The 17026-nt window shown below is 39.7% G+C and overlaps 1 protein-coding gene across 1 annotated transcript in view; it reads right to left on the bottom strand.

Annotated features, from left to right (window-relative positions):
• Positions 1-9789: 9789 nt before the first annotated feature.
• The window catches only part of XPR1 (xenotropic and polytropic retrovirus receptor 1), a 201401-nt gene continuing 194164 nt past the window's right edge, over positions 9790-17026 (bottom strand). Inside the window, exons 14-15 of the mRNA XM_055582862.1 lie at positions 15521-15742; positions 9790-12585 (exon numbers count right to left, since the gene is read on the bottom strand). Of these exons, the coding sequence (XP_055438837.1) occupies positions 12525-12585; positions 15521-15742 (283 nt within the window). The 3' untranslated portion in view covers positions 9790-12524. The remainder of the gene's footprint in view (positions 12586-15520; positions 15743-17026) is intronic.

The following is a 17026-nucleotide window of genomic DNA, read 5'->3' as shown; positions in this document are numbered from 1 at the left end:
TTTGCAACTCTATGGACTGTAGCCCACCAGGCTCCTGTGTCCATGTAATTTTCCAGGCAGCAATACTAGGATGGGTAGCCATTCCCTTCTGCAGGGGATCTCCCCAACCCAAGGATTGAACCTGGGTCTCTGGCATTGCAGAACATTCTTTACCGTCCCAGCCATCAGGAGGAACTGAAGCAGGGGTCAAATCCCCACATGGGACAAGGATCTGGGACAGCGGAAAAGGATTTGAGGCTGCTGGAAAGTGCAGTGGCTGATCTATATAACAGTCTGAATGGAAAGAAAACCACAGACAATCCTTGCCACAGCCCTACGTATCCTGGACAGGGATGCAAGTCCTCTGGAACGCGTAGTGGCTGGGAGCTGGAGTGCAGGGATTGGAGAGCAATCCTAGGATAAGGTCTGCTGTTGATTGTGGGAAAACGGCCTGAGGGGACATGAGGGAGGAGATCCCGGTGGGGAATACCTTTGGAGGAAAGCAGAGCAGCCAGGGAGGCAAGGTGATGATGCTGAGTCGTGTGCATCACTGTAGCTTCTTTCTGCAGACCAGCGCTGATAGTTGACCAATAGAGAAAGACCCCAGGGAGGGTAGCCCTTCAAGTGCCTAATGCACTGAGCAATAGAGAAGGACCCCAGCCAGGGATTTGCCTTGGAAACAAACTGAACTCATTCTGTTGTTTTTAAGATTGCATCCAAGTATTGCATTTTGGACTCTTGTTGACTATGAGGGCTACTCCATTTCTTCTAAAGGATTCTTGCCCATAGTAGTAGATATACTGGTTACCTGAATTAAATTTGCCCATTCCCATCCATTTTAGTTCACCAATTCCTAAAATGTCGATGTTCATTCTTGCCATCTCCTTTTTGATCACTTCCAATTTACCTTGATCATGGACCTAACATTCCAGATTCCTATGCAATACTGTTCTTTACAGCATCGGACTTTACTTTCACCACCAGACACATCCACAACTGGGTATCATTTCCACGCTGGCTCAGCCTCTTCATTCCTTCTGGAGCTATTTCTCCACTCTTCTCTAGCAGCATATCGGGCACCTACTGACCTGGGGAGTTCATCTTTCAGTGTCATATCTTTTTGCCTTTTCATACTGTTCATGGGGTTCTCAAGGCAAGAATACTGAAGTGGTTGGCCATTCCCTTCCCCAGTGGACCACATTCTGTCAGAAGTCTCCACCGTGCCCTGTCCATCGTGTTGGGCCCTGCATGGCACCTAGTTTCACTGAGTTACACAAGGTTGTGATCCATATGATCATTTTAGTTAGTTTTCTGTGACTGTGGTTTTCGCTCTGGAGGCCAAGGGATTGTAGTTCTTGCTTCTATCTGCCCTCTGATGGATGAGGCAAAAGTCCCTTAGAAGAAATGGAATAGCCCTCATAGTCAACAAAAGTCTGAAGTGCAGTACCTGGGTTCAATCTCAAAAAACTACAGAGTGATCTCTGTTCGTTTCTAAGGCAAACCATTCAATATCACAGTAATCCAAGTCTATACCCTAACCACTAATGTCAAGGAAGCTAAGGTGGAATGATTCTATGCAGGCCTACAAGACTTGTTAGAACAAAAAAAAAAAGAGATTTTTTTTTCATCATAGGGGATTGGAAGCAAAAGTAGGAAGTCAAGAGATACCTAGAATAACAGGCAAGTTTGGCCTTGGAGTACAAAATGAAGCAGGACAAAGGCTAACAGAGTTTTGCCAAGAGAATGCTCTGGTCATAGCAAACATCCTCTTCCAACAACACAAGAGACAACTCTACATATGAACATCACCAGATTGTCAACACCAAAATCAGACTGATTATATTCTTTGCACCAAGCCAAAGATGGAGAAGCTCTAAATAGTCAGCAAAAACAAGACCTGGAGCTCAGATCATGAACTCCTTATTGCAAAATTCAGAGTTAAATTGAAGAAAGTAGGGAAAGCCGTTAGGCAATTCATATATGACCTAAATCAAATCCTTTATGATTATACAGAAGTGACAAATAGATTCAAGGAATTAGATCTGATAGAGTGCCTGAAGAACTATGGACAGAGGTTTGTAACATCGTACAGGAGGTGGTGACCAAAACCATCCCAAAGTAAAAGACATGCACGAAGGCAAAATGGCTGTCTGAGGAGGCCTCACAAATAGCGGAGAAAAGAAGAGAAGCAAAAGGCAAAGGAGAAAAGGAGAGATATACTCAACTGAGTGAGAGTTCCAAAGAATAGCAAGGAGAGATAAGAAAGTCTTCCTCAGCGATCAATGCAAATAAATAGAAGAAAACAATAGAATAGGAAAGACTAGAGATCTTTTCAAGAAAATTAGAGATACCAAGGGAATATTTCATACAAAGATTGCACACTAAAGGACAGAAACAGCAAGGACCTAACAGAAACAGAAGAGATTAAGAAGAGGTGGCAAGAATACACAGAAGAATTATACAAAAAATATCTTAATGACCTGGATAAACATGATGGTGTGATCACTCACCTAGAGCCAGACATCCTGAAGTGTGAAGTCAAGTGGGCCTTAGGAAACATTACTATGAATAAAGCTAGTGAAGGTAATGGAATTCCAGCTGGGCTATTTCAAATCCTAAAAGATGATGCTGTTAAAGTGCTGCACTCAATATGCCAGCAAATTTGGGAAACTCAGCACTGGCCACAGGACTGAAAATGTCAATTTTCATTCCAGTCCCAAAGAAGGACAATACCAAAGAATGTTCAGACTACCAAACAATTGCACTCATTTTACATGCTAGCAAGGTCATGCTCAAAATCCTTCAACCTAGGCTTCAACAATACACAAACCAAGAACTTGCAGATGTACCAGGTGGATTTAGAAAAGACAGAGGAAACAGGGATCAAACTGTCAACATCTGCTGGATCATAGAAAAAGCAATTAGAAAACCATTTACTTCTGCTTCATTAGCTATCCTAAAGCTTTTGACTGTGCTGATCACAACAAACTGTGGAAAACTGTTAAAGAGATGGGAAAACCAGACCACTTTTCCTGTCTCCTGAGAAACTTGTATGTAAGTCAAGAAGCAAAAGTTAGAACCAGACATGAAGAAATGGACTGGTTCAAAATTGGGAAAGGAGTACATCAAGGCTGTATATTGTCACCCTATTTATTTAACTTGTATGCAGAGTACATCATGAGAAGTGCTGGGCTGGATGAAGCACAAGCTAGAATCAAGATTGCCAGTAGAAATATCAATAACCTCAGATATAGAGATGACACCACCCTTTTGGCGGAAAGCAAAGAAGAACTAAAGAGCCTCTTGATGAAAGTGAAAGAGGAAAGTGAAAAAGCTAGTTTAAAACTCAACAATTCAAAAAACTAAGATCATGACATCCAATCCATTCACTTCATGGCAAATAGATGGGGAAAAAGTGGAAATAGTGACAGACTTTATTTTCTTGGGCTCCAAAATCACTGCCGATGGTGACTGCAGCCATGAAATTAAAAGATGCTTGCTCTTTGGAAGAAAAGCTGTGACCAATCTAGACAGCATATTAAAAAGCAGAGATATCACTTTGCTGACAAAGGTCTGTCTAGTCAAAGCTATGGTTTTTTTCCCCAGTAGTCTCATACAGATGTGAGAGTTGGACCATGAAGGCTGAGAGCTGAAGAACTGATGCTTTTGAACTGTGGTGTTGGAGAAGACTCTTGAGAGTCCCTTGGATAGCAAGGAGATCAAACCAGTCAATCCTAAAGGAAATCAACCCTGAATATTCATTGGAAGGACTGATGCTGAAGCTGAAGCTCCAATACTTTGGCCACTTGATGCAAAGAGCCAACTCACTGGAAAAGACCTTGATGCTGGGAAAGACTGAAGGCAGAAGGGGACACAGAGGATGAGATGGGTGGATGGTATCACTGACTCAACGGACATGAGTTGGAGCAGACTCCGGGAGATAGTGAAAGACAGGGAAGCCTGGCGTCCACGGGATCACAAAGAGTAGGACGTGACTTAGTGACTGAAGAACAGCAATGGGCATCTTGACCAACATTGGGTGGATTCGTGCTGCCACCTGGCCTCTGGTTTTACAGAGTCCTACCACCCCAATGCTATTGCTTTCACAGCTCTGGAATGGTGTCTTCATACAAGAGTCACCTCTGAACTTTTAGTGATGCTGGTGTACCTCTGACCAGTACATTCTCCATGATCTTTGTTCATGGTAAGTCCTCTTGGCCTTCCAGCCATAGCGTATCCAGCAAGCCCACTTCCCTAGCTTTGTGGACCCTGCCTTCACTGTCTGCTGTAGCAATTCTGGAATTTTAACTGCTGAACACGGACGATCACTTTTTCAATGTTTCTAGGAGCTATCCTAACAGCCAGTTTTTTACCAACTTCTGGAATCCTTGCTAGGGAGTTAAATTTTGTATCTTGTGAAGCACTTCCAAGACAAACATACTTCTATTCAATTCTGGCTCCTTTCTTCAAGAACCCTCAGGATATCCTCCAGCTCCTACAAAATATGGAACAAGGGTGGGAGGGCTAGTGAGGATTATGGGGAGTTATGTCTACAGGCTCAGAGTGTTCTCAGGGGTTTGAGGAGTCAAAACCTATGCAAGGGATCCAACCAGATGTTGCATGACGTCTCAGGCTTTCCCAACAGGGGGTCCTGACCTAGCAACAATCTTGGTTGGTTGGTTAACTGTCTTTGAGGGTTTGCTAGTCTGTTAAGTCCTTTGTCCTTCCTCTTCCCTCCCACAGTAGGAGATGACAGCGTCTTTGTATGGCAACAAAGAGGCCCTGATTCTACATCTGGCTTTCAATTGCTTGGTACTTGTCCTCAGCCGTTCTTGCTTCTTCTGTAGATATCAATGGCACTTAGCAATAGCCATCCAATCTCATTTCTCTATAGCTCTTTTCTCCTCTCCACATCTTCAATGCCTGATTCATCACAAGTTCATGCCTTCTCCAGTATACCATCCTGATTCACCATGGATGAAACTTTTAAAAATTGCAGGGAAGAGTGGGAAGAAACGTGACTGGCTCAAGGGAGACGACTCCTGTGAAAAGCAGTTGATTAAGGAGCTCATTTGTTACTATTTAAGAGTCCCAAGAACTGTCATCCCTGGAGGGGCAGAAGATAAATTCTCACCAACAATCAGAGAACCCAGCTTGCTGAGGAACCTAGTTTGTGTGTGTGTGTGTTTTGTAGGAAGAAAGTGTTCTTTGATTTTCTTTAAGATGGTTACGTTCTGATCAGGCATAGCTTTGGAAAGAAGCCACCTCCTAGTTCCTGCTAAGAAAGAAATATATGTTTTCTCCTTCTAAGGAACAGGGAGAATGTGGGCTATCCAGCCAGTCGGATCTGCATCTTAATTGCAGGGTCAGTAGTTACTGCAGTGTCCACAGCCAGGCACTGAGCACTTTCTCCCCTATAAACGGTGCTAACACTACATGATGTCACTGATGAGAGATGGTCCTTGCCTTTGCTGGGCAGTGAGGGTCAGCAGTGACTACTCTGCCCTTGGGGGACCTAATCTGTTCTCTGTGGAGTAGAATAGAAAGTTCGTGGGATGAAGCAGCAGCTAATTATCAGGGAGGGAGCACCAGGATAAAGTTTTCACACAACTTGATTCAACACAGGATGACTGACCAGTTTGTCAGTAAGCAAATGTTCCTAAGAGGCACAACCTCTGTAGCAATCGATGGGGGGAAAAAGTCAATTACCTCCTAAATTTGCTCAATAGCTTACCTACTAATAATCTCCAGAAGTTCTTTCACTTTAACAAATATTTATTAGGCCTCTACTATCACCTAGGTACTTGACACATTTCAGTAAATATGATTTTGTTTGACTTTCCACCCCACTGACAAAACACCTTTGGAAAAAGGACGTCTCCCCTCCCCTGATTTGTATTACTGCTAGAACTCCAGACTAGACTAAGATTGGGGCATTGTATGGAAGGAAGTCAGCGTATATCCTCGTGGTCACTGACAATAGCTGGCAGCAGGACACACACCCTACCCAGCAAGTTTTTTGACGAAGGCTGCCAGGGATGTGCTTAAAGATTTCCAAAGAATCTATGGAACTGCAGGCAAAAGAGTCTGAATTCAATAGTTGATAGGAACAATCTTTGACAAACAAGTTTCTAAACTATCTTTAAGATTTCATTATCGAAGGGCTACAGAAGACTTGATTGACTAAAATTAAAAATGTAAAACAGTATAGTGTATGTATACACCTATAGGCATACAAATGTTGAGCATGTATTATTATCATCAGATTATAGAGAGGTGCTGAGGATCCAATGAGTCATATACATCCACAGCTTATCCTGACTTTAACGTGGTAACTGCATGTTATCATATTCTGGTTTAGTCAATAAAATATTTTTCTCTTTTCATTTTGAGTATATTTATCCTGGGGTCAGTTAATTTGATAACTTTTTCTAGATAGATAGGAGTAATAATCCAGGAATTCCACAGACAATTCTACGTTCCCACAGTGTCTGGGTATGGAATAATAACAGGTGTCCAGCTGTTCAGGATTTAACTGAAAAAAGATCGGCTGCATCAATCCCATTGCTTTAGGGTCACACTTCATATATTACCTAAAGAAAAAATGCTATTTTAGATTATTTTTCAATTTAGTAAAAGAGTTAAAAAATGTTCACCAGTGAAGTCTGTTTGCCCTAAACTCTTAACAAGTTAGTAGTCCTAAGAGGAATCATGTTCAGGATCCAAGAAACCCAGAGAGAAAAACACACAGTCACACAAACCATTCACCAGTGACAAAGGAGTCAGTAAACTGTTGGAAAACAGAGAAAGCTTGTAATAATGAAAAAAGAACAGTGTTTTTTTTTAACCAATCACTTATTTTCTTTTAAAAACACATAACCACATTAACTTTTTGCTTTATACAACCATCTAGAAACTATAAAACAGTACCACATTGTGCATTAAACCTACTTTCAAGAAGGGAACGCCACACTTCATAAGAATTCTACCCATGTAAGAAGGAAAAAGGAGACAGTTAATAGCATAGTCACAGATACAACATGAGTCCAAGCAAGCATCAATTCTTTGACATCACCTTTTCCATTTACCAGAGTGGAGGGAGTAAGAAAGAAAGCAAGGGAGAAAAAGGAGGGAAAGAAGCACCCACAGAGGACTAATCACATTCCATGGTTACTTTTGACAACTATAGCTCAGTTTCATAGAATAGTATCACCTGACCAACACAATGTGGTGGGGTGGGGTGGGGTGAAGGAAACATGAGTAAGAGGGAGCGGGTTCAAAAAGACAGGTACATTTTACACCCTATTGCCCTCCTAAATACTCTTCACTGATACAAGCTTCTGTGCTAATCTGGAAAACAGTAAGATATTAATCTTCACAATGTGATAAAGCTTAAGAGTTCTGCTCTTTCTGCAAGTGTGAGTGGCTCACAATTTTATAGTTCAAAAGAATGACAATGTCACTATCAGTTACTCTTTCGGGATTCCCCACAATCTTTCTCCTGATTTCCACCATGCTAGTGTTGCAGCATGGACCATCAGGGAATTGTGGGGAGGGACTTCAGAGATAATGATAAAAGGAGAGTGAGATGAAATCCTTGCTCTTTCTTAGAAGTTCACATCTTTCTGGTAGTTAAGTCTTCCCTCTGTTTTGTGGTGGTACAGACGAAAGGGCATAGGAAGAACTAAGGTAATATGGTGGACGTTTAGTCAAGTAATGGGGCTGAAGGTATATAAGATGAGATGGTGTAATTAGCAGACACACTGAATCCAAGGCCAACAGTTGGTTATTTGATTGTCCTCCTTAGGTTGATGGCATAAAATAAAACAAACAAAAGAAACTGAAGGTGGCTTTGCTTTAGTAATAAAATAAACTAAAGGTTTGCTATAAGGAAACATACTTTAGATGAAAAGCAGTATAATGATTTGCTTCTCTTCAGGGAAACTCATCTTGTCCCTCTGACTTCCTCTTCTGTAGTAAGTGTGTTCAAAGTGTTAGGCCAATGTGATAACCACTATACTCCATAGTAAGCAAGCAAATACATTCCGGAAGGTTGTTTTTAAAGGGGCAACTCAATATCACAGTTTTGCCAATTCATATTAGAAAGGCATGATGAACCATTCCAATCAGCAGGCTCCTCTCAATTCCCCAGGCAAACTTCTCATATCATTTAAATTAAGCTCCAAACTTCTTTGAAGTCTTCATATTTGGTGAGTGGTGTGGCTTTAACACTGGGTAAATTACTGGTTTGTAGTGTTTATCAGCACAAATTTCTTACCATCTAATATAATAAACTCTAGACCACATTACCTCTGTGCTGACATTGTATAGACTGAAAATATAATGCAGAAAGTTAGCGTTTAAGATTTGCTATCAAGATTGATACCTGAAATGCAGAAATGTATGTGTTTAAGCAATTTGTAAAATCTCTTTAACCTTTCCTTGCTTCAGCTAATCATCAAAAGCAAGAAATAAGCCAGATGCATCATAAAAAGGAATTAAGCTCAAAAATTTGATTTACTTCTCTTAACTTTTCCTGAAGTTCTAGAACTTTTATTGTCTTAACTTAGTGACAGAGATCATATCTATTATTGGCTTTTAAAATTAGATGTGTTAAAAGTTCAGTGATTTTGTAGTTGAGAAAGCCTTAGAGTCAATGTAACTTTTTTCAATCTGAGAAGCCACCTTAATTTTTAAAATTTCAATATGCTGTACAGCTCTTATTTCTTAAGAACTAAAAGATTTCATGCAAACTATTACAGAAAATAATCTGAAATTCATTTACCAAATAAAGTGCAATCACATCAGAGAATCCTAAATATTTGAATAAAATAACACCATGGATAGTTATTTTCTAAATTCCTTTCCTTAAACATTTTTTTCTAGACATTGCTAAGAAAATTGCATTTGGGCATAAAGAACTATTTCCCGAGTAAAGGAAAGTAGTGGAGAAAGAGGGTAGCAAAACAGGCCGGTGTCTACCAGCAGTATAACTGCCCAAAGGAAAGACTGCAAAAGGCAGCATCACCTCCATGTGGTCAAGCTCACCTCCTTTCCTCACTGCCCGGCTTCTGCTGCCAAGGTCCAACTTCCTCTTGCTCTTCTCTGCTACCTCCACAATTACCTTATTTCTCTTCAACTAAATGTCTGTTAATCAATGCCTGTACACTCAATAATAGGCTATTTTCTCCTATTCTTAACTTGCCTTAGCTAAGAAAGCATGAATTGCTTTCTCTAGTTATCATGAATATGCTTTGGTCAAACCATGGTAGAAGGATATCGTATACCAACAAGTTACTTCTAGCGAAATCTCAGTTAAAATCTTCAAACTCTCATGTTGGAATACTGGGATGTCACAGATCCGAGGGGCTGGGCTCCATTTTCCTTCTCTAAGGGTTCACACATGCTACTGCTGGGGTGATTGGCATTCTCCTCCCACAACACTGCTTCTGTATCTGAAATGAAGCAGCTTTTTTAAGGAGAAAAAGGGCTGATGCTGAAAAAGAAAGTTGCACATAGGTTTCCAACCTCTTTCCAATCTTAAAAATAACTATTATAACTCAATTAATGATGACAATGTGTGATCATTTTAATGTCTCTGTATAGTATGAAATCCTTAATTAATCCATTTTAATGGTATAGGCAGCCTTAATTAGAGGTGCATATTTGTGCATAGAAAATAAGCCGCTTTTGTCTTTTACTTTCTCTACACACATCAATGCTTTCCATATTATCACAAAATGAAAAAGAAATTTTATCCTTTTTAAAAAATACTTTCTTTCATTTGGGGGTATTTTAACTGATACCATCAATTGAGTGATTCTCAAATAAAATAAAACTAGACTTCCTAAACCTAAAATCAGATGACGTTTTTCCTTTGGTTAGAGTGCTGCTCCTTTAAAATAACTCTGTGATGTTCATTTCCTAGGAGTTCTATTGAGAGCTTCAGTGTACAAGACGCTCCAGTAAAATTTTAGGTAGGACACAGCATTCACAACTAGAACATATAAAAGTTAGGTGAGAAAAATGCACATTGCCTTTTCTGGAGGAAAAAATTGTATATTCTGTCTTCCAAACTGTTTCCTCTTGATGAGGAAAAGCCTTCTTTTCTCTTTAGAGCTTCAGGAGGAACATAAAGCTGTTGTGTTTAAAAACATGTTTAAGCATCTGTCAAAGTTAGCTGAAAGTTACCTAAGCCTTATCATTCCTGAACAAACTATTCTGATAGGACCAACAGCAGAAAAAGAATATATTCGAACAATGCATTATCTATGAAAAAGTAATACTGATCCGGGTCAAGAATCGTAATAGTTGAAAAAAGACCAAACTGGTCATAGGATACACTAAAGTAAAAACACTGGGGAATTAAAATACCAGAAGTCAACTGTAAGATTTTAAGTGTGTCATTATATAGGTTTACTAACAGAGAATGAAGTTGACAAGTAAAATTGCTCTGGATACACATTAGTACCATCAATTTTATTTGTACAAGAAATGACTGGTCCACTGGACTTTTCTATGTAACTCAGTAATAATTACTGCTCCTTCTGGACAGACCAGTGATATTTCCCCCATAGTTTTAATGTACAAAACCAGAGTAGTTAGAAAAAAAATCCCAAGTATAAATAATGCAACCTTTAATCTATTAAGGGTCACTAAATTGTTACCACTGATTATTAGAAACGATCCATTTTATTTAAACAAACAAACAAAAAAATTAAATTTCTCTTCTTCAGTTTTGGGCCAAGGAATATGCTTGGCAAAACAAAAAAAGCTGTAAAGGCCACAGAGCCTAGTGATTTTTCAGGGAAAAAAAGTCTCAATTCAGGAAGGGACCAAATTTTGGAAGCTTGACAGAATAAAGATGAAAAAAACTCCTTTGAAAAGAAAATGTTAGTTAATTGGTAGAATTTTGGTAGTAATAGGAATTTTAATTAATCTCCTGGAATTATGACAGGGATGAGTGAAGACTTGTGATGCACGGCATAAGAGCTAATGACAAAAGGGTATACTAAGGGGCAGTAATCATATGCTTTTAATACTAAGTAAATGATAATGCTAAATTTAATGCCAATCACATTCAAGGGAGAAAAATCCTTTAGGGTTGTTGGGCTTATCTGATGACTTAGGAAATAGGAAAGAAATTAGACGAAAGTGAAAATGAGCATTGTGTACAGACCATCATAGTCTGAAATTTCTAAGAAATATGCTTTTTGTGTATAACCAAGTTTAGGCCCCCCCCCCCAATTTTAGCAGTTTTTCTGTCATAGGAGGGCATGAAATCTAATGTTCATCCTTTAAAACTGCTGGGAGAAATGGCTGCCAATCTCTGTTTCATCACTGTCAAGTGAGAGAGGAAGGGTAACTTGTTCTATGCTCTCAAAAGCATGGTTTCCCCAAGACAGACTTTTAATTTGATCAACCTCTGGCTAAAGTAAGTGGGCCCAGAAGAAAAACTATCCAATGAGGGTGCAGAGAGTCTATGAAATAGCTGTGCCTTCTAATCCCAAGCTGGTAAAGGCTGTACTTCAATTACCCTACATGTTGAAGCTTAATAAGGCGTAACTTCAGTTACGGTTGGAATATGGGCAAATGTATTCCACATCTATTCCTTAAAAAAATGTATCAGGCCTCTTCAGTAAATTTCAACTGGTTGCGTGGGCGTGTGTGAAGGCTTTGTTGCAGGAGACATGCTCAGGATTCTGAAGCAGCAGCAACTCAAAACATCAGTAATAAAACTTTGGCTTAAAATTAAAAAGAAAGGAAGGAAAAGTCAAACAGGTGCAAATCGTCTCATGAAAGAGGTATTGTGGACTAAACCCTCAAATGCTGTTCAACATTAGTTTCCCCTGTCTTCACTGTTACCACCTTCATTGTACAGGAGTTATATCATTCTTTTATGGTTAAGTTTCATAAATAATGAGAAAACCATATGTAACAAATACATCATATTTCCCACCCACCCAGCAACCCTCCCCAAAATAAGAAAAGTTACATCAAATTAAAAAGTAGTTTCATGAATGAAGGTCCTGCTCTAAGTCGCACTTTCCCTGCAAGTGCGGCCAGTGCTTTTGCGCTGGGTATGAAGGAAAGGACAAAATTCTCCACATAAACAGACAAAAAATTTAAAAATCAATGTCCGGTTTCAACCAGTCAAAACCGGGCCAAGCGGAAGCCGAGGTATCTCGGTACCGTCCCATCAGAGGGTCCTTTCAATGCCTGTTCTTCATCCTGGTAGGTATCTGTGTCCTTGTGATTGTAAACAATCCAGAAGATACTGTGTTTTTGTTCCTTAAAATGTCCTCTGATTGGCAAAATGAAGTAAATATTTGTTTTAAAAATAGAAAATGAAAATTAAACGAGAAGAAAAGAAAAGAAACACAGTGAGCTTGTTTGGAGTCCATAGGATCCGATCTGGAAGAGCTCGGAAAACGTGTTATATGTCTTCTCCTGTTTTCGGCTGGAAAGGTACTAGAGGTTGCGTTGGTCGAGGAAAGAATTGTAGAGTAGGAAAACCAAGGATGTTAATCTAGACTTCAGAGGATTCAAGTGTTAGCTTCATCATCTGTGTCTTCTATCAATACCTTAGTGTCACGAGCCTTGGATCTAGTGGTAATGAAAGGAAAAAAAAAATACTTAGTCCATTATTAAAATACAAACACATCCAAAGTATTAGGTACATTTTCAATCTTACTACCATTAAAAATACATAATAACCAGTCATGGACACTATGTACTACACCAGATAGACTGCTCCTAGAGCTTTGTATTCAATTTCAGATATTACTGGAAAAACACTAAGAAACTAGGTTGTAACCAGAGGAAGGAAGCAACAATGGTAGGTCATGTGTAATGTGCAATGCAGGGGTTTGGATTTTATGATGTATTTTTTTAACCTCTCCGAGATGCCAATTTTCATCTCTGTAAAGCAGGAATAATGATACCTTTTTACATAATACTGCTTTCACTTCATGGAGACAGTACGAATATCAAGTGAGAGAACGGATATAAAAAGCATCAGTAAAGCATTAAACAAATATGAAGAATTAAGATGAGGATGACAGAAAAATCATTTGAGGAACACATGAAAAACTAGGAGAGTTGGCCAGTAGATTAAGACTAAAGGAGAGACATGACAGTTGTCTTTAAACAGTTGATGAAGTATACACAGAAGAGGGGATTCCCTGGTGGCTCAGACGGTAAAGAATCTGCCTGCAATGCGGGAGACCTGGGTTCAATCCCTGGGTTGGGAAGATCCCCTGGAAGAGGGCATGGCAACTCACTCTAGTATTCTTGCTTGGAGAATCCCCATGGACAGAGGAGCCTGGTGGGCTACAGTCTATGGGGTCACAAAGAGTCGGACACGACTGAGTGACTATGCACAGCACACATAAGAGAGAATACTAAGTCATGTTAGAAAGCCCAACCAGGATCAACTGGTTGAAGTTATACTGAAGCATATTTCAACATAAGCTATCTACCACAGTAACTAGCCAACAATAAAATCAGGTGCCTTGTATGGTTATAAACTTCACTATCACTGATGACTGTCAATCAAAATAAGATAATCAACTATTCAGGATTCCATAAAAGAGATTCTTACACAGGATGAAAAATGGAGTATTAGATAACATCAAAATATTCTGCAACTCATGAGCTCCATGAGGTAAAGTAGGTATTATTATTACTCGACAGAGGTAGAAATAGACATTAAAAATGTTAAGGATGTGTTAAATGGTTGCACGAGTCTCAAAGTTAGCATTCAGTCTCAGATCTTATTTTAGATTTGCTGCTCTCTTCCTTTGCACAAAAGCTGCTCCATTGTTCTAAATGTCTTCCCCTGGAGGCAATCTAATAAGCTGGTGTTTTTCCACTGAACATCTGAAGCTGAACATAAAGATCTACTGCTTCCTTGTTTTTGAAGCAGAAAGAGTGTATGTCTGGATTGCCCTCTGCTGGTGACTGGCGAGGATTCGACTTTCAAATTTAGGAGCTCAGTGGGATGACCATCTATTGCACTGTCTTCCAGTCCTTTGTGGACCTCACCTTGCTAACTCTACCAGCCTCCACATCCCCTCCTCTTGCTTCTTCAAACTCTGCTTCCTGCTCTATGTAACAGTATCATGCTTTGTTTTGACGTTCCTCCTACTGACCTCCCTGACCATTCCTTTCCTACCCCTTTTGTTTGTTCTTTTTTTTTTTTTTCTCTTGCTTGTGCTTGTTCTCCAAGACAGTTCCTTGCTCTGCTTTTCTCGACCTTCTCTTCTTCAGAGAACTTACAAATTCTATCTGAAGCTCAGGCAATTTCTTCTCTGCTCCTTGTGGGTTATTACCATCTCTATTTTTTTTTTTTAAACTTCCTTTAAAATGTTTCCTCGTTTTCTTTTTTGGCCTACTGTAAGCGCCCTAATCCAAGTCTTTAATGTTCCATACTTAAGAATACTGCAATGGTCTTTTAGTTGATCCAGCCTTCAGTTTTCCCTTTCCCGATATATGTTGCACAGTGCCACTGAAAGTTATGAGTGTATTACTTTCAGAACAGTCTATGAAAAAATTCTCTGTGACTTCCTCCTGCCTACAAGATAAAGCTTTCAGCCTTTTACAATCATACTTCATTCAGCTAAATTTTGTTACTATTTGTTATGAGCTCTAGTCACATGGCTTTTCTTTCCATCCCTCATTTCCATCTTTATGTCTTTACTGTGCCTCTAGCTTATTCAAACACTCCCTTATCCTTCAGAAAACTGCCCTGTCCCCTCTTTTATTCCAATCCTTTGTGATATCTACTGTCTCTAAATTTCAAATGCGGCCACACATACCCTACACTTAGAGGGTACACAGCTATCCTCCAAACAACTTTTAGGAATATACAAAGTCAGTGACCGATAAAAATATTGCTGTAGTATTTACTAAGAAAGTAAAAATAATAATAGTTTATACTTATTGAGCTCTTTCTGTGAGGAAACTGGTGTAAATTCCAAGTCATAACAAACAATCTACTTAGCCACCCTCTGAGCAAGGACCATACTAATCCCAATTTCCAGATGAGCAATAATATAGAGAAATTAAGTGATTTGGCCAAGATGACACAGACGTCAAGTGGCAGAACCAGGGTTCTTAAAATTTACAACTTGAAAATGATTTTTATACAAGATATACTTAAGAGTCAAATAAAATATTCTCCAATAAGTTTTTCCCAGTGTACTTTTAATGCCAAATCAGTAGGTATTAATACACTAACATACTAATAATATTTTACACTATGTGTCCATTAAGACATTCTATACATAGGTTGTGAAAAATGGCTGAACACCAGCAATTTCATCAGGTTCAACATGACTGCTTCTTAACTTAAATGTTGTTGTTTAGTCGCTAAGTCAGGTCCAGAGTCTTTTGTGACCCCATGGACTGTAGCTTGCCAGGCTCCTCTGTCCATCGGATTTCTCAAGGCAACAATACTATTTCCTTCTCCAAACTTAAATGTTACCAAGTACTAAAACCTGAAGGGAATTCATCTCACAGAAGTGGCAGCCATACGTACTGAGAAGCGAGGCGAGGCCGGCGCAGGGATATGCTCTGGCTGTACTTCCACGGCCGATTCTTCTGGCGGTTCCGTACCCCATCTTCCTGGTCCATCATCTGCTCTAGGAGCGTCTGATCATCGGCATTCAGAGGGGCCACAGAGATGTCCCGCACAGCACGGAATTCACCACAGTTATTCAGATGTTCGTTCTCCAGGCGGAAGAAGTTCCACACAAATCGCCTTAGCAAAATGGGGTAGGAGTAGGTGAGTTACTTATAAAACTTGAATATACTACTGCTATCACCTGTAGACCTCCAAGTACATCAACTTTCCACTCATGGAAATAAACACACACACACACACAAAGGAATTAAGGACTAGAATATTAAAATAGAAAAAGGTGGTGTGTGTGTTGGGGGGAAGGGGACAAAAAAGGAATAGGCAAAGAAAAGGGACTCATGGAACACAGGTTCAGAGTACTCATTCTTTCACTTTATTGAACAAATATTTATTGAATACCTACAGTATGACAGGAAAAGCCACACTGTGACAGAGACAAAGCCTATGCCTGTATAATTTCTAATAACAGAGACAGATATTAAGCAAATAAACAATTAGTTAACAGTATGTACTCTTAAGAAAATAAAGCAGGGCAAGGGTACTTGAGGAGATGACATCTAGCAATGTGAGTGATGTAAGGAAGCAAGTCAGGTAAAATTCTAAAGAAAAGGGTACGAGGCAGAGGTAACAGCAAGTGCAAAAGGGGTAAGGAAACAGCAAGTACAAAAGGTCCCACACTGGAGAGGACTTTGGTGTGTTAAAATAACAGCAATGTCAGTGGGGCTGGAATGGAACAGGAAGGTAAAAAGGGCAGGAGATGACGATGGAGAGGTAGAAAAGGGCCTGATCCACAGACAGCCTTAAAAGCTACAGTATAGAGTTTAGACTTCCAGTGTGACAGAAAACAAGGGAATTCTGAGCTGGAGAATAATGTGATTTAAGATCAATCTATCTGCTGCACTGTGAAGAGATCAAAGACAGCTGAAGGGAGATCAATTAGAAGATGTTGTAGTAGTCCAGGAAAGAGATGACAGAGACTTAGATTCAGGTGGGGATAACAGAGGTGATGAGACACAGACAGACAGGATTTATTTATGAAGATGAGGCTTATTGGACATGGGATGTGGGTGGTCTCAGGTTTTTGTTTTCAGTGAATGGTGACACCATTTACTAGAGATCTGAGTTGTTTCTGTTGCCATTAGGAACCCAAGAGGAAATTTCAGTAGCTAGATGGATATGAGTTTGCAGTTCAAGGGAGAGACTAGGACTATAGACAGCATAAGAACAGAATTTCAAGTCATGGGCTTAGGAATAAGTGGAGGAGAGGAGTAAAGAGGATCAAACCTTAGAGCACACCAACATTTACAATTTGGGAAGAGGAAAAAGAACCAGTAAACAAATCGAGATGGAACAGACCGTGAGACAGAAGACAGTAGTTTCTGAGAAATCAAATGAGCTTTGCTG

This window comes from Bubalus kerabau, chromosome 5, assembly GCF_029407905.1.
Source record: "Bubalus kerabau isolate K-KA32 ecotype Philippines breed swamp buffalo chromosome 5, PCC_UOA_SB_1v2, whole genome shotgun sequence".
NCBI lineage: Eukaryota > Metazoa > Chordata > Mammalia > Artiodactyla > Bovidae > Bubalus > Bubalus kerabau.
This window is presented reverse-complemented; position numbering and strand designations above follow the sequence as displayed.